Below are 23,475 nucleotides of genomic sequence, written 5' to 3'. Positions count from 1 at the left end.
AATATCGACAATATACTAAAACCCGTGCTGCAGTTTATTGGCGCAACATATGTCGATACTGACAAGCAGCATCTCTGGGAAGTGACATCCGATGATACAGTATTGGCCCACTGATTGATCAGTCGGGCTGTAATACTGATACTGTACAGTTGCTCTGTCAATCTGTATTAAAAATAAACAGAATTTATGAGTGACATTATGAATGTCTTACCAACCTAAATTTGCTCACATTTCAGTTGTGATCTATAAACTGACACTGACAAGCTACTACAACTGATGACATCGAAGCAACCAAGTTTAACCAACAGCCTGTCTTTCACTGTAATTAAACATAACAAACATATCAGAAGTAAGTCTATGAGACAGGAAATGCATGCCCCGATATAAAAAAATATTGTTGTATTTATCTGGTAATTTACCTTGATAAAGATCATATTGCCCAGCCCTACTTTGTGTGCACTGCGAGTTCTTTTCAGTTCTTTAACCCTGTAGTAAACTGCTTTGCCTTTTTGTTAATAAGATCAACTATAGTCAGACATCATCCATTACTTTTGACCTTTGACATCTATTACCACGACCCACATGGTCTCATTTGCAGGAGAAGGTAAACTGTAACTAATTCTCCAATTTAGCAGTGCATGAGTAAGAACATACTGTACACCCTGAGCTGTAATTGTCATGTAATTGTAGAAATCAGTCAATATTAAAAGCAGTACAGGATGCCAAAGAAAACAAAGCCTTGGATCAGGCAGAACTGCAGCAGACTGACATCAATTCTGTTGCCTGCTGGTTGTTGCTAAGAGTAAACAATGACAACATGCTACTTACAGTACGGCACACGTCAGTACCGATTCTCACATTTGACCCCAAACTGGTTACACAGTTTACACTATCACACAGATCTGTGCTCGGTCATGGTTTGTAATATTTTTTATCCACCACTCAATACTTAAATACTCAATACTCCAGTGCCTCACACTTTGTATGCTAAAAAAGTGACAAGTGTTTTTGATCCTACTTAAATTTGACATCCTGCTCTGTGTCTCTCTGCTTATTGAATTTAAATAATCTCCTCTATAATTCTGGCATTCTCATGTATGTAAGCCTGGTGAAGCTATAAATCAGTTCAGTGCAAAGCCTTCCTCTCTTGGTTGGCAGACATCTTTATGGCTAGCCACACTGTGCTGCTACTGTACTGTGGGTCATAAAACCACAAATGTTTCACAATGTGTTTCAGTCAATAACACTGAAAGGAAGGGCACCGTCTGCCCTGGCTCTGGTGTTTACTTTTGAAAATTCTTTGTAGATTTGTCGACATCTAGTCTAAAAAAACCTCTTGTGTGTGTTTGTGTCCTTTCAGCTCGCCACTGAGACAACCGTCCTCAACGGCCAAAGTGTGCCTGGTTTGTGGCGACGAGGCATCAGGATGCCACTACGGTGTCGTGACATGTGGAAGCTGCAAAGTCTTCTTTAAAAGAGCCGTGGAAGGTATGGCAATAACTCATGTTCAAACAAGATATCACTGGTTAGGTCTTTTCTAGGGGGACTGAGAGCATAACACGCTGCAATTTTAGAAAACACAAGGAAATGAATAAAGAAAGACATTGTCACCACTTTGACAAGACGTGAATACTGAAGAAAAACAAATGCAAACTAGAAGGGCAGACCTCCACCAAGGCATGCCCCACCTCGCAATGTTATCGTTCCGAATTGAGGGGGCGTTTATGTGAATTTTCCCAGTCTGGAACACATTTTTCCTATTATTTCGACACCACATGAATGCAGCACATGTACCCTATCTTGCAATTTTGACAAAAGTGAAAAATAATTTGTGCATCTGCTCCGTGATTGGGATTTGCTCCAAAATGTAATGGGTTCTTCGTTGGCCCATGCTACACCCTTCCACAGGTTTCATGAAAATCGGGGCAGTAGTTTTTACGTAATCCTGCTGACAGACAAATCAAACAGAAAAAAAACTGTCCTTGGCGGAAGTAATTTAGAACACATTTACCACTTTGACAACACAGAAAGCACAAAGAATCGCACCACAAATACAAAAAAACAAGCAAATGGAGAAATCCTGAAAGCTGTACACAACAACGGAATTAAGTTACAACACAATAGAAGTCTCTGGCGGAGCTAAAAATGATGAACATGCTCGTAATTACTTAAGCTAAGTGAATAGTCAATATCTTCTAAAATATCGAAATCATGTAATGGGAGTGTTAAAACTTAATTGATTGCTCTTTCATTCGCGTTTTCTTTTGTTGCAGTGTGTTGAGCTGTGTTGGCTACTGTACGTTTCTTATACTGACCATTAAAAAGAGAAAAAAAAACATCTATATTATTTATTATTGTTTAGAGAAGAGAGACATGTTTAAACTCTAATCTTAGAACTTATACTTGAGGAGACGGAGGAAGCTACTGTGTCTGTATTATGCTGCTTTTCAGCAATTTTCATTCATGTTGCATTATGGGCAAAATTGGTGCTCACAATTGTTTCACTGAATATCAAATAATTTCAAACAATTTCACCTGTTTTTTTTTTTCCAATTTACAACTGTAGCGTTTGGACCGTTTGGTGGATACACTGCTCAATTTAATAACAGTAGTATTTGGGTAGTGCCTTATGCCAAATACGTGTATTTTTCTGGTATAAGCTTACAGTTTTTCCAACTGGGAAATGTGTGCATAATGCAAATACAGTAACTCTGCTTCCAGTAATTTTTCCAGATAATCATATTTTTCCTGATAGAATAGTGTAGATAACATTTATTTCTCTAAAAGATCATTAAAATGACCAAAAGCATTTGGTACACTACATTAACAGACCAAGTTTAATGGTACATCAGGAAAAAAAGAAAAGAAAAAAAACATTCAGTAGGTAATTCTCCTGCAGCCGCCCTTTATGTTATATTTAGCAGAGGAAAATCACAAGCAGCCATAATGTGCTTTTCATTTTGTGCCTGTTGCCTGAGGCGTTGGCCTCACTCATTAAGACGAGTGTTTGAATGCGAAACACACCCTTACAGACCGAGTGCAGGCGGAAAAAACAAGCAAACAAGACTGCCAGTCAGGCCCTCTAGGTGTTTTCTTGACCGTTGGAGGAATTGCACTTATTCCCAATCAAGTCATGCCTTAATTTGATGATATTTACACACCGTCATTACGAAGACCTGAAACCAGATTATGTGTCAGGGCTTATTGAATCAGACGTTCATTTGTTCTTGCTTCAAGCGTGGCCAGCAAAGAGCTGGCGGCAGATGCTAAAGATCTGACTTTGTGTGAGAGTGTTAGTCAGGTGAGGATCTGAAGAGCCTAGATCTCTATATGCTATGTGATTAAACCCTATTTATCTTGCATATGAAGTATAATTATACTGAAATGTACTCACTGATTTGTGTGATGCCGTTTAAATATAATGCAGCGCTCTTTACGTTATGAGCATTTTTGTTTTTGATTGGAGTTTCCTCTTGATTCTGCACTTCCAAACAACTGCAACTGTGCAAACTATGACAGCGTTATATATATATATATATATATATATATATATATATATATATATTTTTTATATATATATATATATATATATATATAACTAATTAATGAATTGTTTAGCCTGTAAAATATTAGAATATTAGAAGAAATAGGGAAAAATGCCCCTCACATTTTTACTGAAACTATGTTGACATCTGCAAATAGCTTGTTTTGTCTGACAATGAGTCCAAAACACAAATATATTTTATTTACAATTATGTAAAACTGAAGCCAGCAAATCACGGGTGTGATGTCATCGAGGTTGTGTGTGACGTGTACGCCCTTTTGATGTGCAAAGTGAGCGGTTACCTTAATTGACCCCTCCACAGCTGGTGCTGAGGTGGAAAGAGAGAGGTAAGGTGGACGGAGGCAAAGGATGAAAATAGTAAGAGAAGGATTTTGCAAAGTGAAGAGAGATAGAGGACAGTGAAACAGATACAGTGAGGGAGGGGTGGGGGGAGAGGAAGGACAAAGAAAAAGTCAGACGCAGACAGAGAGATAAAGAGAGGAGGAGCCGAGAGAGGGAGTAAGAAACAGGGAGAGGGATGGAAAATGATGTGTCAGCAGTGAGCACCGGAGAGGTGTAAGTTAGGATGTGAGAAGACGTTTTACTCCTCCCCTCTCCCAGTATTTCCTCCTCCTCCTCCTCCTCTTTTCTCTCAAAGTTAAACACTTAGACTTTGAATGCAAGATATAAAAAGGCTGCGGAGAGTGAGCATCTGTAGAAGGGGAATAATCCAGCCCATGCTTAATTTCTTTTGGCACCGCCTGCCTCGGGGGACAAAACTTTTCGGTCAGCTTTAGCTCATTAGACGACTAACTGGCTCACAGCCCTTTTACTACAGAGACTAGTTCACATCAACAAAACAGATCAAATCATCTGACTGTGGAGGGTCTGGTTTCCGCTTTATCCAAGACAGACAAGTCATTGTTAGGTAGCTTTATTTTACATCACCAGAGCTTGGCACAGTTGTTCCTTGAAGTCTACATTTTAGGTTTACATTTAGACCATCTGTGTGGAATGTCTATTGGCCACATGGGCCTTTTGCTGTCCAAATATGTTCACTTACAGTCCTCGTCAAGAGGACAAATATTCATTCCACTTAATTTTTTGTCATATCTACCAGAAGGCACAGCCAACTGTGCAGCGTGAAGTTTGTAACCGTTTGTAAGCTTTTTTTTTTTTTTTTAAATGCCCTCAATTCATTCTTTAAGCTTTCACATTATTACACACTTCATGAAAGAAACATTCATTCACCTGCTCTCCTATTCACTACAAGTCATCCAGATTATCTCATTAAGTGTGGCAGCTCCTATACAATACTCACACATTTTATTTACTGTTATATTCTTGCATAGTAAACAAACATAGAAGAAGGGTAATAACTTTTATGAAGCTTCCAAGTTTTGCAGTTGTATTACTAATGTTGACTTTACTGTCACATGCAAACATGCAACCCATTTATAGCCTCAATTGACATGGAATGGATTCTTCAGTTTATCCTGCGCTGCGGGAAAATGCCTTCTGACACAAAACAGTTCGTAAATATGTGTTATCATCCCTAATGAACTGTGGAAATAGCTGAATGCATTTATATGTGCTTCTCTCCTGCATCCACTCCACTAAAGACTAAAGTTTGTTGATACAAGACAGCTGCATTCAATAAAACGGCTCCATGTGGAGCGCATTTGAAGAGTTGAACGCTAGCTTATTATTCACATGTCATCAGTGGCTTGGCATGTCTGCTCTTTGCATAAAAATACTAGGCCCTGCTTTTAGCTCACTAGTTGTTTTTCTGCTGTTCTCTTTTTGAACGGAGAGATTTACAGAGACTTTAGTCAACCTTGTTATGGCCTCACCGTGTTCTGTGATGTGATTGGGTTGTGGTTTCCATGGCGCTGGTGTCAATCTAAAAACCTATTCTTCGGTACCGCATCTGTGGGAGAGGTCATCTGAGGACACGTCTCGCACTGTTTCTGCTTTGACTAGCAGCTCTGCCATCCAATCGCATCTTTTTCAGCTCCGGCCGGGGGAGTAAAGGCCTCCCTCCGTGCCGGAGTGAATGCTTCAGGTTGTGTGTGAGAGGCTCATGTAACAACGGCTGGAGTGAAGCCATTTAGCAGTGTTGCCTGGATCCAAGCGCCTCAACACATGTCTCACTTCAGAGCTTCTTTGATCAAAAACTGCATACAACATACATACAAACCCAATCACACATGCATGGACATACACTTCTTCACAAGGAGAATAGGAATCCGGGTGCACAGTACAGTATTAGGCAGAAATTCAATCTACAAAGCTTACTGCAAGCATGTGTGTGACCCACATTGCTAATAGGGAGGAAGGGTCTCTCTAATGCAACCCAGATACATTTACTGTCACAATATGTGTGTGCAATTGTGCAATATTTGCGGCAATGTGTCACTAAGGATTATATATATATATATATATATATATATATATATAACATACACATATACATATATATATATATATATATACATATATATATATATATATATATATATATATATATATATATATATATATATATATATATATATATACACACTAATTAATTAATTGTTTAGCCTGTAAAATATTAGAAATAGAATATTAGATGCCCCTCACATTTTTACTGAAACTATGTTGACGTTTGAAATAGCTTGTTTTGTCTGACAATTAGTCCAAAACACAAATATATTTTATTTACAATTATGTAAAACTGAAGCCAGCAAATAGTTGGTGTTTGTGTTTGATAAATGACTTAAATTGCTTTTTATTTTTTCTGCAAATGGCTAATTACTTCAGCACTACAATATACTTTTATTATTTTCAGCATTTTGCCTATGAAGCCTCAGTAACAGGTATGCTGCATGATTGGTGCATGTATGATGATATCACACACACACACACACACACACACACACACACACACACACACACACACACACACACACACACACACACACACACACACACACACACACACACACACACACACACACACACACACACACACACACACACACACACACACAAACACACACACACACACACACACACACACACACACCTTCCTCTCTCGGTGTTCTCAGTTCCCTGGCTTTGGCTGACCTGCAGGCCTGATGGCTCCTCAGTGGATATAATCTGACCTCCATCTCTTCCTGCTCCCTGGTGATACCTTTGTTCTTTGACATTAATGCAAAAAGGATCCAGTGCAGCCAGTGGGTTACACCTTTTGTGTTCAACCAAATGAGCAGTGGCAATCTGATGGGCTTTATCAGTGTCTTCGCTGGTGATTGGTTAGATAAAGATACATTACTACAAGTGTTGTGGCATTACTTTTAGTCTTAGTGTACCACATATTGTGCAGTAAATGCTCACATCAAATGCACTTGCTCTATACATAATAATTACAAATAAAGTAGGCGCAGAAAAGAAATGCATAGTTACACAATTAAGTGGAATTTCTCCACGTTAATGTCCTTCAAGATACGAGTTCAGTCTTTTAAAATGGGCATTATCTTTTAATAGACATGTTTTTTGTACAGCTTTGATGAGAAAAGAGGTACAGAGGAGTGGGCATATTTCTATAGTAACTCTATAGTCTGAAAACAGCACTCTTTGATTTATTTGATTTGGAAGAAAGTCAAATGTGTTTTTAACCTCTAGTTGTAAGATCATACATGTTTTTAATTTGTACAAATTAAAATCTGAATGTCTTGACAAACTGTTGGTGTAGTGCTGGAATAAAGTTATAATGCATTGTTGTTGAGAGTACTCAGGGATTAAACTGAAAAAAAAATCTTTTGACTTAACTTTTTTTCAGGCCAAGTCATAAACTGTTCACATCTACCTATACAGACAGCACCCCTTTTCAGCAAAGTAAAGGGAGTATTGTGAGTGTTTTCTTTTCCTGATGAACAAAACAATATTTCAGTACCATCGCACGACTAACCATTGCTGTTCTTTTCTACTGCAACAATCATATTGTAGAAAGGCTTTACCTTACACTCTATTTAATTACTTCAGGCCAAAAGTGCTTAAAGGGAGATTTTTTTTTTTATTGTTAATATGTAATTCAACACCAAGTCAAATCTATAAAATCAAGTTTGCAAGACTTCACTGTTTTTATTCAAGGGCTACTAATAATGAAACATATATAACTTTTCAGTGAAAGCTTTTTTTATTGTTTAAATTCAAACAAAAAATTTTTTTACAATAACAATAAATAAACACTGTTTTATCTATCTCAGACACGTCTGTGCCTTCCGTTAGCAACAACGCATCCATGACGGCTAGTGGCCTTGCCAAATAGCGGTTACCAATAGATGCACACAAATCATAATGCTAATATGCAAGGAAACTGGTTCTGGGTTTTGTGCTATAAATTAACACTTTTTTATATCAAAGCTATAAGTTGACTATTTTAATTGCATGATTATTTTATTCTAACATACAGTCATAACCTACTGAAACCAAAACAGGCTATAAGGCTGACTGCATAGCACAAACACAATTGACCCTCTTACACAACGGTTCGCGATGACAAATCGTCTATTGCATGATTGTATTATTATTATTATTATTATTTTATGTTAACACACTCAGTCAAAACTGCGAATTGTGAATTGATTTGATTGTGGACATGTCTTAACAGACGGGATAATACAGTACAGTTCAGGGTACCCCCAGGATTCTTCAAGTTGAATTTAAAAAAAATGTAAGACCTTTTTAATACCACTTAGGATGAAACTGAATTTCAACTTCACAGCCATATAATGAAAAATCAGTGTGGATTTTAGGCCTGAGAAAAGAATGATTTACCAGGTAATGTCACCTGAATTTAATAAAACATTTTATTATAATACTCAACAATCATATTTAGTTCACAATAGCTTTGTAAGGCCTGTTTCTAATCTAATAACATCAAATAAGAAAGTATGTGTTGCATGAATAGCTCTTGTGCTATGAAACTTTAAAAACCAAAATAAATAGGATGATAAAAAATAAAACGCGTGCATTATGGAGGTGTCACAATTAGTTCCACGTTGGCTAGATATGATAATATATAATGTAATATAATTCTGCCAATTTAAATGCTAATTGCTTCAGTGATTGTTTCATCCCATTCTGCTTATGAGTCTAAAGGCTGCTGCAGCGGGAATAAAGAGTTGGGCTCCGTTTTTTTTTCTCACCCCGCTGATCGGCACGACTGTCAAATGTGCGTTAGCATGTTGGCTGCGTTTCAAACATACCCTACCAAAGGTGGAGCACTGCCGATACCGTCATCGTCTTATTCACAACCCTCTCTCCGTTGCTAGCTGATCAGGAACCGGCAGGCGGGTCTTCCAGCTCCCCCGTTTCATTAGTGCTACACTGACTCGCACGCCGATCCACTTGCTTGTGCTAACCTCAGCCCCATTGCTCTCAGCCTCGTCCGCATCTCTGGCCAGACCTTCAGACACTTGCCCATTCTAACCGACAAGCTAACGTTAGCTTGTTAGTAGCACGGTGCGAGACATTTTGTTTTCTTTCCTGACAACGGATTGATTTGCACCCAAACTTGGATGTTTAGAGCCAGAGTTTTCTCTGGGAATGATTGAGATTTCTCTTGGCACAGCTACCAGAAGACTTACAACTTTCAGACACGTTCCTAACGTCACATTTACGTTGTCTCTCTCAGTTGGAGGCTGCGCAGTAAAGCTGGCCATCACCGGAAAAGTGCTTCTAATAGCCTTCACTAGTCTCCGTCCCGAGAAACGGGGTCTATTGGTCCATTATATAATGTCTATGCGTATTACATCCCAGTCACACAGAGTAAATTGTAAAGTCATACACACACGTGCAAAGCATTTATTTAGGACGTTACGGTATTTATTTCATCATATGAAAGGACAAGACAAAATTTAAGACCTTTGTAAACGAAATGTACAACTTTGTGAACGTTATTCAAGACTTTTAAGACTTTGAAAAAGTAACTTAGTTACTTTACAGATTACTTGATTATAAAAGCAATTTAGTTACTTTACAGATTACTTGATTTTAAAAGTAACGAAGTTAGATTACAAGTTACTTTATTAGTTACATTCAGCAACTGCCGACAACACCCCCACAGCCTCAACATAAAAATGACAACGGTTTACTGTGAGGCAGCTCGGCGTTGCCAGTAGTAGGGATCTGGTTTATTATGGCACGAAAGAGAGCCAGTCAACCGTGTTTAAGGGCAGCATTTCTGCTACAACATAGGCCTACTGCCCGACCAACTTCTTCAACTCTCCCCCACTTACTGGTTTTGCACCGATGTCCAGCTTTCGTTGTTCGGGTGGTGGGGGACCTCCTGCTCTCTGCTTCACACCACCTGGTGGGACTTGCTCTGTAAGTTTGACTGCAGTGCTGCGACTCCAAATGTTTCTTCAAATTTGACGTAGTGTTTTTGTAGCTAGATAGCACTTTGTCGCCCCCAGCACAGAGTGTACAACGAACCTTAATATTTGCGTCTTTAGCAGACACAAACTCAAAATAGTGACTGTATTTCCAGCTAGAAAGCGCGTTACAAGTAACGCGTTACAAGTAACGCGTTACGTGGCATCACTGCTTAAGACCCCGCGGGAACCCTGTTATAGTCCCCCCATTTTTTTCTCATCGGATCTGCATCGATCTCAGATATGGCATTTCTAAAATCAAATTGATGGAAATCTGTCGTAGCGACGGAGAACTTTAATCCCTGAGTACTATAAGACAAATTTAGGACCCTAAGTGCTTTTATCATAAACATATATTGTTATATCAGGCTGGTTTTGTACATTAGACACCTCCAAAGACCATATTGAGACCAACATAATGACTACATTATGTACAAAGAAAGCAGATGGTGAAAAATCTTTGTGAGAGTCCGGAAATGCACAGGACAATAGGTTTGAGAAATAGCAGATTATTATAGAAGTAAAGAGATCAGTAAACAAAATAACAGCTTCTATTTACATCCTTTTTTAACTTCTGTACCCTCTTTTTTTTTTTTTTTTATGATCCAGACAGGGAAACTTAATTGTGTAGAGCCTCTTCCAACACAGCTGTTTTTGTGTTGTCCAAAGAACTGGAGTAGCAGTGCCATTGCAAGGCAGTGATTTGCATACTGCTGGCCAAGTGGTAACAACAATAACATCTCTGAAAGGCCTGTTTTTTTTTTCAGTTGTTTGGTATTTCGTTGGCTATGTAATTTAGGTTGCATACAGATGAATGACGATCACAAAAGTGACCAAATGCTTTGTGAGTGGATAATTAAATGGCATTAATCTATGAGAGTGACAAAGTTTTAAGCACATTCTTTAGTTACATGCCGTCTTGCGACTGCAGGACTGGCTTGCAACTAAGAATTCTGCAGCCACTACTAAATGCCATTTAGAGAGTCACAGTAGTATTATTATGGATGATGTGTGTTAGCTACTGTATCTGAGAGGCTATTTAAACAATCGGGGGCCTGACCACTTGTGTCTAGTGGCTATTCAAAAATGTCAGGTTAAAGACTGTATTTTAGCAAAGGCCTGAAGTCCGTCTGTTTTTTGTTTGTAAAGCAGATGCTCTGTAGCTGTGCTGGTGGCAGGAGGACTGCAGGACAGATTACTTTTGTTAAAGCGGGGGTCCCCATAGGAGAGAGTATTTCCCTTTCAGATGAAGGTCCTCATAACTGATGTACACTGGAGCTGACAGACTACTAAGACTACTCAGCGGGTTGTTGCCAGATTGTGAGATCATTAGCTAAAAGATGTCAGTGAACTCCGTTAAAAAACTCTTAGGGTTGCCATGTAATGGAGAATGCTGGCATTGTTCCAGCAGACAGGAGTTTTTAGAATGAAATACAGTAACTTATAGATTTTTGTGTATGATGCATGTGAAAATATAAGTCGAAATTACTACATAAATTAACCATTTTCATAGGAGATGAAAGGGGAATATTTTTCTTCTTCAAATTTATAATTTTACAAGGTAAGACTGAAAAAGCAGCATTCATCATTAGCCTGCAAGTGCCGGGTTGATAAGCAAATGCCAATATTCAGAGGTAAACATGAGGGCATGTACACACAGTGCATAAATAAATAACTTCTCCACACACACACACACACACAACACACACACAAACACACACACACACCCACACACACACACACACACACACACACACACACACACACACACACACACACACACACACACACACACACACACACACACACACACACACACACACACACCCAACACACACAACACACACACACACACACACACACACAATTATTAACAAGATTCAAGGGAATGAGCAAAATAGTTGACAGGAAGGCTCCAGAGTTTTCAGAATTGCCAATTGGGCCGGCCTATCCAAGCGAGTTTGTGTGTATGTGTGTATATGCATGTGCATGCACTAGGGGGGTGGGAAAGGGGATGGATGCGTTGTGTTTCCTGTGTCGCAGTTTACTGTTTTTTAGAGCAAGAAAAATGGGCTTATGTAACGGTCATGTGATTTAGCCAGAAATAGTGGTGGGGCTACAGCTGCTGCCTCTCCTCCTGCAGCTCGGTTCCTTGGCTTTTGGCAGCAGCCAGAAAGACACTGCGCACTACTACTGCTAGCTCAGAAAACAACTTCTGCTCAGTCCTACACACAAATTAAAATACCGTACTGTAGATGCAACAAAGGCAATGGACAGAATTTACAAACAGTGCGCAAGGAATCTCAGATACGTCTGAAGAAATAAAACCATACAAGGCGAACATGCAAGGAAAAACAGATTGATATAGGCCCTACATTCACCTGCAAACATGTGCATGCATTAAACCATATACATCATCTGAGATGTACACACAATTTTAACATCAAGCCCAATAGAGCTAATACATTCACTGGGGTCATTAGGGTCACTACACGGCATTTTACCACTCCATCTGGGTTGTGTGTGTATGTATGTGTGTGTGTGTGTGTGTGTGTGTGTGTGTGTGTGTGTGTGTGTGTGTGTGTGTGTGTGTGTGCACGAGCATGAGCCTGCCTGTGTGTGGGCGTATGGCGCTGAGGCTGGCGGACGTGTGGAAAAAGGGAAAAAGGAGGGATGGAGATGCAGGCGTAGAGATGGAGAAGAGTGGAGGAGGAGAGAGGAGCTGTACAGTGAAGAACTAGTGGAGCGGAAGGAAGCACTCTGAAATGGGAGATCATTGGCTTTAGCTAAGGGCTAGGCAGGAGGCAGGAGGGATTCTCGCCATGTTAGCATCACTGTCAGGAATAGTCTAGCTGCAGCCAGTGTCCTGGTTCCAGCGAATATTAATACCCTCATGCCACATAATGTAAAATACACCATTAGTCATGCGTTGCAGAATGTGAAAGCAGAATAATCACAATTTCAATCATTTTCACAGTGATAATCCTGAAATGTAGATCTCTGATATTGTTAAGATATCTCGCGGGTTCCTGGGTTGACCTACATTACAAACAGTCACCGACAGAGACTCTACCGTTGAATCAAACATTCACTTCTGTTCATGTGGTCACATTTATACAAATATTATTTAGTGTTGCATAAGTTAGCCACCTTTCTCTTCTTTATTAGTCTTTTTGCTGCACATCACAGCTGCTGTTCTATGTCAAACTGCATGTACGGTTCACCGTCATACTGACACTGTGTCTTGTCTTTCTGTAGGTCAGCACAACTACCTGTGTGCTGGGAGAAATGACTGTATCATTGACAAGATTCGAAGGAAAAACTGTCCGGCATGTCGTGTACGGAAGTGTCTCCAGGCCGGGATGAACCTAGGAGGTGAGGAGTCACACCCTCATTACAGATTTGCTCTGTCACGTGTCTCAGATGTGACATTTGACTCAGCTTTGCTTATAAGAAATGATAGATATGGAAAAGCAGGTCTGGCTGTAGTCACAGGAGGCCCGCGGATGCTGAGTTTGTGTGTATGTGTGTGTGTGTGCGTGCATATAGTATATCTGAGCACAAAACAGTATGCATAATGCATCCACAGAAGGTGTAGATCTACAGTACTCTATACAATGGCAGCTGACAAAGCCTGCAGACAAGTTACAGTATTGTATTATGAGGAAAGACGACAGTGTAGTTGAGAGGGATGTGGAATGAAATATATTAATTTATTGCCACTGGCTTATTCCAATTCAGGGTCGCAGCGGCACACACAAGGCTAAAAGCATACTTGATAGGTTTTCAGTCCATTAGAGTTATTGAAATTACAAATTCTATGCTCCCCAAAGATGCTAAATTTAAACAGGAATGTAAATGTATAGCAAAATTTGGTAGCGCTGTCAAATTACTTGAGAAAACAAATATGCCCATTGGGGGGGGGAAACATGCACACATGCAGCTGCTGCTGGAGAGTAGCCAGAGTGGTCTGCTTCATGCTTTTAAGTGAATTATTTGTGAGTCATCTAAATAAATCCAAGGTCAAATATTTGCAAATTGGAATGGTATGTATCCAAGCAGTGGAGAGGAGTTAATGAATGCCTATGAAAAAGTCATCAGACTTAAGACTGACTAGCTGCACCCTGTACTGTGATTTCAGATTCCTTGACTTGCTATGAAAATTAACCATTTACAGAAATTACTGTAAAGTTGTTTTTCTTAATGCTCATCACCTAATTATCATAGCCTGTGGCATGTGATAGTAAAACATGTATTTTTTTGCCATTAAATGTTCAGCAATTACATCTATTTGGGTATGCAATGGGATGAAAGTGTAAAATCAATGAATATTCAATATCTTAATCCTTGGGGATATTTTAGCACTTTTAAAAAGATCATGTAATTTATCTAAAGTACTGTACAGTACTAGGCTACTGGTTTATACAAAAGTCTGTAATCTGGAAATGCACTAGAACTGTCTGCTGTCATGTCAAATCAAATTTAATTGTATAGCCCAATATTACATAAAAGATGTACAGGCCCACAACAGCAACAACTCCCAACCTATCTCAAGCTTTCTAAGACTGAGTGTACTTAGTAATGTTTTAGTGAATAGCTATGAGAATAAGGTCCTCATTTCTTATTTTTCCTCATAAGACTTTTTTCTGATGAACTGATGACGTTAATGAGCTTTATTAAACAGGAGAATTATTTAAACACGTATTGTGAGCACAGTTAAATGTGCAATGAAAACGCTGGTGTTCATGGAACATAAACAGTTTAAATTAATGATGAAATATAACAGAGGACTACCATTATCAGTTCAGTATGAAATGTGTTGTATCTGGAGGAATTCCTAAAACAGCAGTCAGATTGCTGGGTTATTGTCAGCAATCATATAAAATACAATAAGAGTGAAGTGCTCACAATGAGGACAAAAAAGACTAAGTACTAAAACATGTCAGTAGTGTGGATACTGTTTTTTTTTTTTTTTACATTTTGTTCAAGACCTGTGCCTTTGAATGTTATAGCCAAAACATTTATCCTGGAACCAATCCAAATCATCTCTGATCGTAGAACATAAAATAAACAAATGGGCACTGATTGGGAAAATCTATTCCAGAAAAGCACTTTATGATACATTTTCTGCACTGTGAATGTATGACTTGCTTGTATATATTATTTTTTTATTTTTTTCAGTCAACAAAACTAATGCGGAACGGATGTATTATTGAGTAAATACAGAGTTTTAACAGAGTCCTTTATTCTTTTACTTTGACATAATCACGCTCCACAGGCATTCACAGTGTTAATGCACAGAGAAGATTGGAAAGTGACAGTATTAAACCCACTCACAGGGAAATAACAGCCTACAGGTGAACACTGGGATAGTCTCGCTTTGCCAGACCCTCCTCCAAAGCACGCCGAAAGAGGGTCTGGCTACTCCACATAGCATTTGATAAGGAGGAAAACATGCTCTGGTTTAATGGAATTTCTTTAAACCAATCAGAATCGTCATGAGCGGTGCTAAACTCTGCACAGAGCCGCTGTGTTGTGCGAGAAAAAAGTCAGACTGGACAGATAGTCTAGCTAGCTGTCTCAATTTACAATGCAGAGATCTGAGGAGCAGTCAACAATAGTCCTCATAAATCCACTGAATTTAAAATTCCAACACAAAGAAAGTGGAAGGAAACGGAAAAAACATGCATCTGGCGGAGTTTCCTGCAGCACCAGGGAGCAATCACCGGAAGTAGAACGCAAAGGCTATAGACTAACGCTGGGATGAAATGCGGTCTTATAAAATGCTATATGAGCAGCAGCAGTGTTGAACACAAGTCTGCATAAATAAACCCCCCGGTTTCCCTCAATCACTAATAGATAACACTGGCACTCCTCTTAAACATACACCAGAGTGAGTGAGCACAGAGGCGACGAGGGAGTGCACAAAAAAAACCTATGGAAACCACATTAGATACTGAGCCAGACATTAGCTATACAGCTGTAAGGGATACCTGGGGTTAGGTTACCCTCTGACAATGCATCTCCAACAAACTTTGGATACAAGTTGAATCTAACAATTCACCATGTGTCAATCAGACGTCAACTTAGCGGCAGATCATTATTAACTTAAGCATATTACAATTACAAAAACATGACTTGGAGTAAACATCTCTTTTTAGTGAAATGTTATGTAGTGTTGAGAAGCAGCAGATGACCATGAGTCACGAATATAAGCTTAAGGTTGCCAATGAGTGTGGCTTTATGTTTGAGAAGCAGCAGTGTAACCCATTAAATGGAAGCAAGTAAAGAAAGCTGTCAGCTTCCCAAAGGTTAAGATTACATATTTCTGTAACGCTGGCTAAATATCAAGTATGTGGAAAGAAGTGAATATGATTACCAATCCCAAATTTGCCTTGAAGGGAAAATAATTTATTGAATTAGCTGTGTAAAGGTCAACAGTCATGTTAATATTCCTACTGCCAATATACACTAGTATCGTCTACTACAGACCAGGGCAGTGGTGAAAAAAAACTAAGTACAGTACTCAAGTACTGTACTTAAGTACAATTTTGAGGTACTATTTTATGCTACTTTATACTTCTACTCCACTAAGAGGCACATATTCAACAATATATAGCCTAAATAACTAAACATTAGCTCCACATTTACCAGCTGCAACATTAAAGTGATGAACACATTAATAATTTATAATCTGATAATATATATATATATATATATATATATATATATATATATGATTCTAATATGTGCCGCCTCCCTTTCTATGTCACATGCAGGCTAGAATAGCACCCCCCATCTGAGTATTTCTCCACCCACGACACCTGGCTTACCTTTGCAAAGGTGCACCATATTTTTCTCGCAAAAGCCTATTAGAGCAGACTGGGCTTTTTAGTATGCCAGAAAGAGATTATGTATGTCCTAATACATACAGTAATATGTCAAATGCAGTATGCCAAAAATACCAGAATGTCCTACTGCATCCATTCAGATTTTGCAGCGCTGCTAAGCCAGCAGGCTTTTCTGGCTATTCTGACCCACAATCGCAGCATTTATGAGCAAGAGAGTTCAAGTTATGAAGAAGTAGTACGTCCTGATTGTATGCATAGATGCAACACTATGTACTTTGTAAGGGCAGCTGCAGTACATACTTAAAGTAAAAAGAAAAAGTATGCGATTTGGCCCAGGTATATTTAGATAGACAGCAGGAGATACTTTACATTAAAGCATGTAAACATGTTCTTAACAACCCAAAATACTAGTATGGACCTGGAAATTAGCATGTACCCTTTAAGTAAAAGATCTGAATACTTCTTCCACCACCTGGGTAAAGTAAGTCAAACCAATTCGTCCCATAGCTAACAGAAAAAAGCCATACATTAGCATAATTTCAAACGAAAAGCGAAACTAGCTAGCCAAACCAATGTGAATAACAAGAGCCTGATAGGAATGAATGAATTAATGAATTTTATTGGTCGTAACCAAAGGGTAGGGTCAGAAGCTTCAGCTTATATAAGGCCCCCCCTTGTCACATTTTTAAAACAAATCAAAACATGCCTATATCTACCTACATAAATACATACCCACAGACATACAGAGATACATACATAAATACACACCTACAAATACCCATTAAGGGTCAGTGCTTATATACATTACAATACAATTGCCACCTTAGGAGCAGAAACTTTGGAGCCAACAGATGATGATGCACTTATCAAGTAACAACTAAACAGATGCAATGGCCAGTGAGTAAGTAAGTAAAGATGTATTAACTTATTAATAAGTCTGTACTGTAAACAAGTGCTGCAACAAAGCTGAAACACAACTGAGAAAACAGCCACCAACAGTAACATCAGCCACATAAGCCACATAAAGTGGCATTTTTCTTTAGCATGTTAGCTAGCAAGCAGCAAGACTTACTTTTGTGAGGTGAAGCAGTGATTCCCTGGCATCTCAGCAGTAGAACTCCAGCATCCCTCTTGAGGTAAAGTTTGTGGACAGTGAATGACCTTCCAACAAACAGGTTTGGGGAATATACCGATAGCAGCTAACATTAGCGCAGATGATGGTATAAATGCTGCATCTAACATATAACACTGGCAGAGCAAAATACATGACAGATCATAAAGCTTTAAAAAGAGGGCATTGTTGCACAGGGGGTGTTAAATATGTGTTGTGTGCAAGTATAGCAGCACACCTGGAGTTAATAGCCTGAACAAGCTGAGAGGCTTGGCTTATAGGCCCTTCTCACAGCAGCCATTTTGAAATGTCATTGTAGGGCAAACACAGGTGAAATTCTTCAAATTAATTATGGTCCTCGTTTAGTGTGTCACAGCCATTTCATTGAGCTAGCGCCTGCACGCTAGCTCATTCCAGGGCCCTAGCCCTTGAAAATAGAGCAGGACCATAATTCACGTTATTAATTATTGGCATGTCAAAATGGCTGCTGTGGAAAAAGTCCTGTTGTATGAATATATGTATGTTTTTATTTTTTCTTTGCTTGTTTATTATCCCTCAAAGATCACCTTCTATCTGTGTATGACTAAACAATACACAAAACATGATTATTGCAACATACGTTTTACTGGACTTCATTTCAGATGGACCCTTTCCAATTTTTGACTCACATACTAACATTTAGAGTTACAACTTCCCAGAAGTAACTTCCTTCAGATACAGAGATAACCGATTTCCTTGAATGTTGTACAGTGGGAATTTGATCAGCACACCTTTAACATCAAAGTTAGAAATAATATATAAATAAATAAATATTTTAAATAGTATATATTTAGGTGTATTATTTGCTAGTGTCTGGGCCCTTTTACACAAGCTTCAAATAGCTTACCAGGGTGTTCCATTTTACATATCTGCGTTATGTCCAATGATTGTACTTGTCTTTTAACTTTTGTGAATAAAATTAAACTGAACTACACAGTATCTGTCACATCGTAATTATAACCTCAGATAATAGATGTAAGAAATGCCACCACCAACAATGTGTTAATGAGGGCTGTTGTGTTGCCCACAGCACGGAAGTCCAAGAAGTTAGGGAAGCTGAAGGGTGTCAGCGAGGACGTGCAGGGCTCTAAGGACGGCCAAACTGCCACAGGTGGCGTTGGAGGCGGTTACCTGTCCTCAGAGAAGGAGCTCACAGCCAGCGCTGCCAATGCCCTGGTGCCCCACGGGCCTGGGGTGGTCACACCTTTTCTGCCGCCGTCCATCTGCAGTGTGTTGGAGCTGATTGAGCCTGAAGACGTGTACTCTGGTTATGACAACACGCATCCTGACACCGCTGACCACATGCTGTCCAGTCTCAACCGCCTGGCCGGAAAGCAGATGGTACGCATGGTGAAGTGGGCCAAAGTACTTCCAGGTTAGTGACCACTAGAGCGGTGAGCCGAGTCCTAAATGCTGTTTAAAACAAGGAGTTGAAGAAGTGCACTGACAAATATGTGTAAAGAAATTAAGGTGTGTAAATCACATTTTTAAAGGTTATTTTTGACAATGATTACATTTTAGGTTGTACTACTAGTCACATTATTTTCCCCCTTGCTTTTAAGAGTCAATGAAAAGTTAAGGTAGGCTGCTGTAAATTCAACACAATTAGATTAAAATAGCATGTAAATCCAATATATTTTATATTTTCAGTGCAATACAATGTCTTTGGCCATGTAAATTATTATATTGATAATGACTTTATTGTTAACAAACAATTGGAATTTAGTCAGTTTTATTTTTGGATGAGTCAGATAAAAGGGTAAATGGTAAAAACATCAGTCTAATAAATCAGGGGGAGTTTATTCTGTAATTATGGACTGCTTAATAAATACAAGCTTACATCTCTACATTTTGGGAATGCAACACATCTAGTTTCGTCCGGGCACACAATTTTATTTTAAGTTTTAGGTCAGGAAATTATTCCGTAAAGCTTCAACAAGATTAAAAAAGGGAATCCTATTTTACCATTTAAACAAATCAAGATTAAGATTCCCAAACAGAACTCATTTACATCTTCGTTGTCAGATGTTATGTTAAACAGAAGATCTAATGTCTATCTCATTAATTTTTCTCCAATAAACCACCAGAGCACTGTAAGAAAATATAAAATGTTTCAAAAGGGATAAACAAGTTCCCCTAAAATGTCAGTCAGTGGGAGACATTGAAAGATGCCTCACAGGTAGCTCTTTGAGGCTGTTTAATTTGCTGTATTGCAAATATTTGATACCTCTACGGTGTCTGCTTGCCATATCCGGACATATAAATAGAAGGGGAGCCAGACAGAAGGGTCAAAATGAGTACCTTCGACTTTCAGATATGCCACTGCCTGCATTAAGCTAACATTTGGATGTACCAGGTCTAACACACAGGGGAACATGGAACGATATTGTCAGTACCAGCAATATATTCTTAGGGACGTCAGTCTTATTTATCAATGGGAGCTACATTATTAGCACTTACTTTTCTGATGTCTAGGTATCTCTAAAGTTGCCTGAAAAATTAATAAAAATAAAAATCTATTAAGTACATCTTTTCATTATCAGCCAGCCCTGTACTGAATAAACACTGTCAAGCCAGGCATTTGACATACCTTTTCTACAAATTTATTTTTACTAATTATTGTATTTTGCAGATTGACATAGATTTGATAAGTTGTTTGTGTGTCCTCAGTTGGCCTATGTTTTGAATGAGGAAGAGTTTCTTGCCAGAGTTTGATTGAGAGTTTGGCAAGTTTCCTATTCAACTCTATTTTTGGAGTTCTATAGACAACATGCCAATAACTGGAGGCCTTGTATAATTTGCATAAAACAAGAATGGGTGAATACTTCTCAGTGGTTATCATGCCTAAACAAATATTGCCACAGAAAAGCAAACTGTAGCAAAGACACACATTATGTAATGCATGTGAACACAGGTACACACACGCAGCTAATTAATTAAGTCCAAATGCTACATTTTGTCAGCTACATTTAAACATAGTGCTTTCTTTTCAACAGCTTCATCTGTTTCTGCTATGTGTCTTATTTTTGTGTGTTAGGTTTTCGGAGCCTGCCCATTGAGGACCAAATCACCCTGATCCAGTACTCATGGATGTGTCTGTCCTCCTTTTGCCTCAGCTGGCGCTCCTACAAACACACCAATGGACAGATGCTCTACTTTGCCCCTGACCTCATCTTTGACGAGTAGGCCTTCACTTCCAAATCTGCAGTATACCGCACACACCGCGCTGATGTTATTAAAGTGTACCAGTCCTGACATTTAGCAGTGGCCCAGATATTACGTATTTTTTTGTCATGCATAATTTATATGATCTTATTTTCAAAATGTAACAAAGAGATGGGGTCACATCAGTACCAAGCACCAAAATAGAAAATATATAATATAAAATACATTTGATGTTGTCTGCGGGATCCCCAACAAACAAACGTGTCTATTACAGATGTGAGAAAGAATTATTTGTTTTTCAGAGTATATACTTAGTCGATACAGTAATTGGTTGAACAGCCAGACTTAGTCTATTAGTGTTTTGTAGCTTCTGCTATTTTCAGCTGCTCATCCGATGCAAATTTATGCATAAACATCAATTTTGCTAGTGGAATTTGGAAAGTATGGAGAGTATTTTCCTGCTGTACTATTTTGGCGTGCCATTAACATACCTAAAACCTATTCAAAGGCTAAAATGATTTTTTTTTGTGGTAATGAGGTTTTTAGGAAGTCGTGGTGTACTTAAAACAAGGTTCATAATTTTGCACTTGATTTCTGGGACTTCGCAAGGAAGTACTTTTGTACTTTTTGATGGTTCCGTCAAGCACAGGCGATCAAAGCCTAGCAAGGGCAGTCAATGGTCCACTTGATCTGTGTTAATATGTTTGAACAGGGGAGCAATGTGGGCCTTTTCTCGTTGGAGCTGTGGTGCATGACCACTGATGAATTGAATGTAATAGAATTAATCAAAAATGACAATTGCAGCCTCTGTAGGCACTCGCTGTAGAGGAGCGGGTTCAGTCAGGGGCAGGTTTGAAAGCTCCAACTAATAGCTTGTGTAAGTCAATGTCAGTGGGTCAGTTTGTCCCAAATAAACAAATAAATAAACAGCAGCGCAAATGCCATTGTGCAACACAGCTTCAGGCTCCGCGAGCCTGTATTGTATCACAGTGAGCTTAGGACAGTTGGTAAAGCATTAGATTGCCACACCATCCCCTGATCCTCTAATCAATTTAGTGCCAAGTGGATCACAGTTTATTAAGAATGATGTGTTTCCTTCTGTGAGATGACAGCAGATTTTGTAGAAAATCTTATTTTGTGATAGAGACTAAATGGTTTGTATCGTTTCGGAAAGTTTAGTTGGGAATAAGTTCTAACAGAGGACAATATTGTTACACATGCATGTATATGACAAATTAATATGTATGCTAAGGCCTGTCCTATTGACAGATGGGCCTGGTACTCAGCTTGGCAGAGGAGATGAGATGTAGACCGGCTGGAGATGGTGGTGGCCTGGATGTTGCTTGCTGCTCTGTCAGGGCAGCCTGGATGTCACTGCCATCTCCACTGTGTCTTTTTGGGCCTGTTATCAGGTCGAGGTGTGTTGCTCGCTTGTTGTTAACGTACAGCATGTTGTTTTGTTCATTGATAATTCTGTCAAAAAATGAGGACATTGGTCCATAACTTTGCTGATTCTACTCAGTCTCAGGGGTTGGACAGTGTATACTTGTTTCCATAGCTACTTAGTGCTTATTGACCCAGGGCATTAAGGCATTTATTGAATAGACTGTCCACTCACTCAGCTATTAGAATGGAATCTGTCACTGATTGAGCGTAAATACTCCAAAGACAGATGTGCATTTTAGACTAAAGACAAAGCAAGCCTGCGTAATTTGTGTCATTTAGTCTTTGATGTGAAAACAGAAAACAAAGCTATTTGCCTAAAGGTTCTGGGCACTCACCCATGATTCAATTAATGTACATGTTGGACAGGAACAATGTATCTACTGTGTGTAAAGGTAGAAATGAAATGCAACATATAGTATAAGTAACGCTTCTAAAGCAATGGCAGTAAGTTCTTCTGGCCACAGACACCGTACAGAAAAGATAAAAGACAACATTTTATATTTTTTAGTTTAAAGACAGCACCCCCTACTTTGTGCCTTTACCACTGTTGATTTTCTGTATGTAGATAGAGCATTTTTCTTTTACAGCCAAACAAATCCTTTCATTTTAGTCTATATTTTAAACACTTACATTCACAGACAGCAGTATGTAGCTGCTCTATTATTGGCTGACGACATAGACAGCAACCAGCGTCCAGCGGTGAAAAGTGCACTTCTAATATCAATTTGCAAGCTAGATAGCTAATTATTAGTCAGTTGTAGCACAATGAAGAGCTAAACGTTTACCTGCAAGTGTAAATGTCAGTCAGTGTCAGTCAGTTTAGATGCTATTCGGTCTGGTCGTTTTGTCAATACCGCCGCTAACAAAACACTGTCCTTGGCTTGTGAACTGCAGTTA

At 38.9% G+C, this 23,475-nt stretch overlaps 1 protein-coding gene across 1 annotated transcript in view; it reads left to right on the top strand.

Annotated features, from left to right (window-relative positions):
• nr3c2 (nuclear receptor subfamily 3, group C, member 2) overlaps window positions 1-23,475 on the top strand; it is an 85,127-nt gene that overhangs the window by 45,778 nt on the left and 15,874 nt on the right. Inside the window, exons 3-6 of the mRNA XM_039794877.1 lie at window positions 1,361-1,488; window positions 13,225-13,341; window positions 18,998-19,342; window positions 21,005-21,149. Of these exons, the coding sequence (XP_039650811.1) occupies window positions 1,361-1,488; window positions 13,225-13,341; window positions 18,998-19,342; window positions 21,005-21,149 (735 nt within the window). The remainder of the gene's footprint in view (window positions 1-1,360; window positions 1,489-13,224; window positions 13,342-18,997; window positions 19,343-21,004; window positions 21,150-23,475) is intronic.

The sequence above is a fragment of the Perca fluviatilis genome, chromosome 1, assembly GCF_010015445.1.
Source record: "Perca fluviatilis chromosome 1, GENO_Pfluv_1.0, whole genome shotgun sequence".
In the NCBI taxonomy this organism is placed as follows: Eukaryota; Metazoa; Chordata; class Actinopteri; order Perciformes; family Percidae; genus Perca; species Perca fluviatilis.
This window is presented reverse-complemented; position numbering and strand designations above follow the sequence as displayed.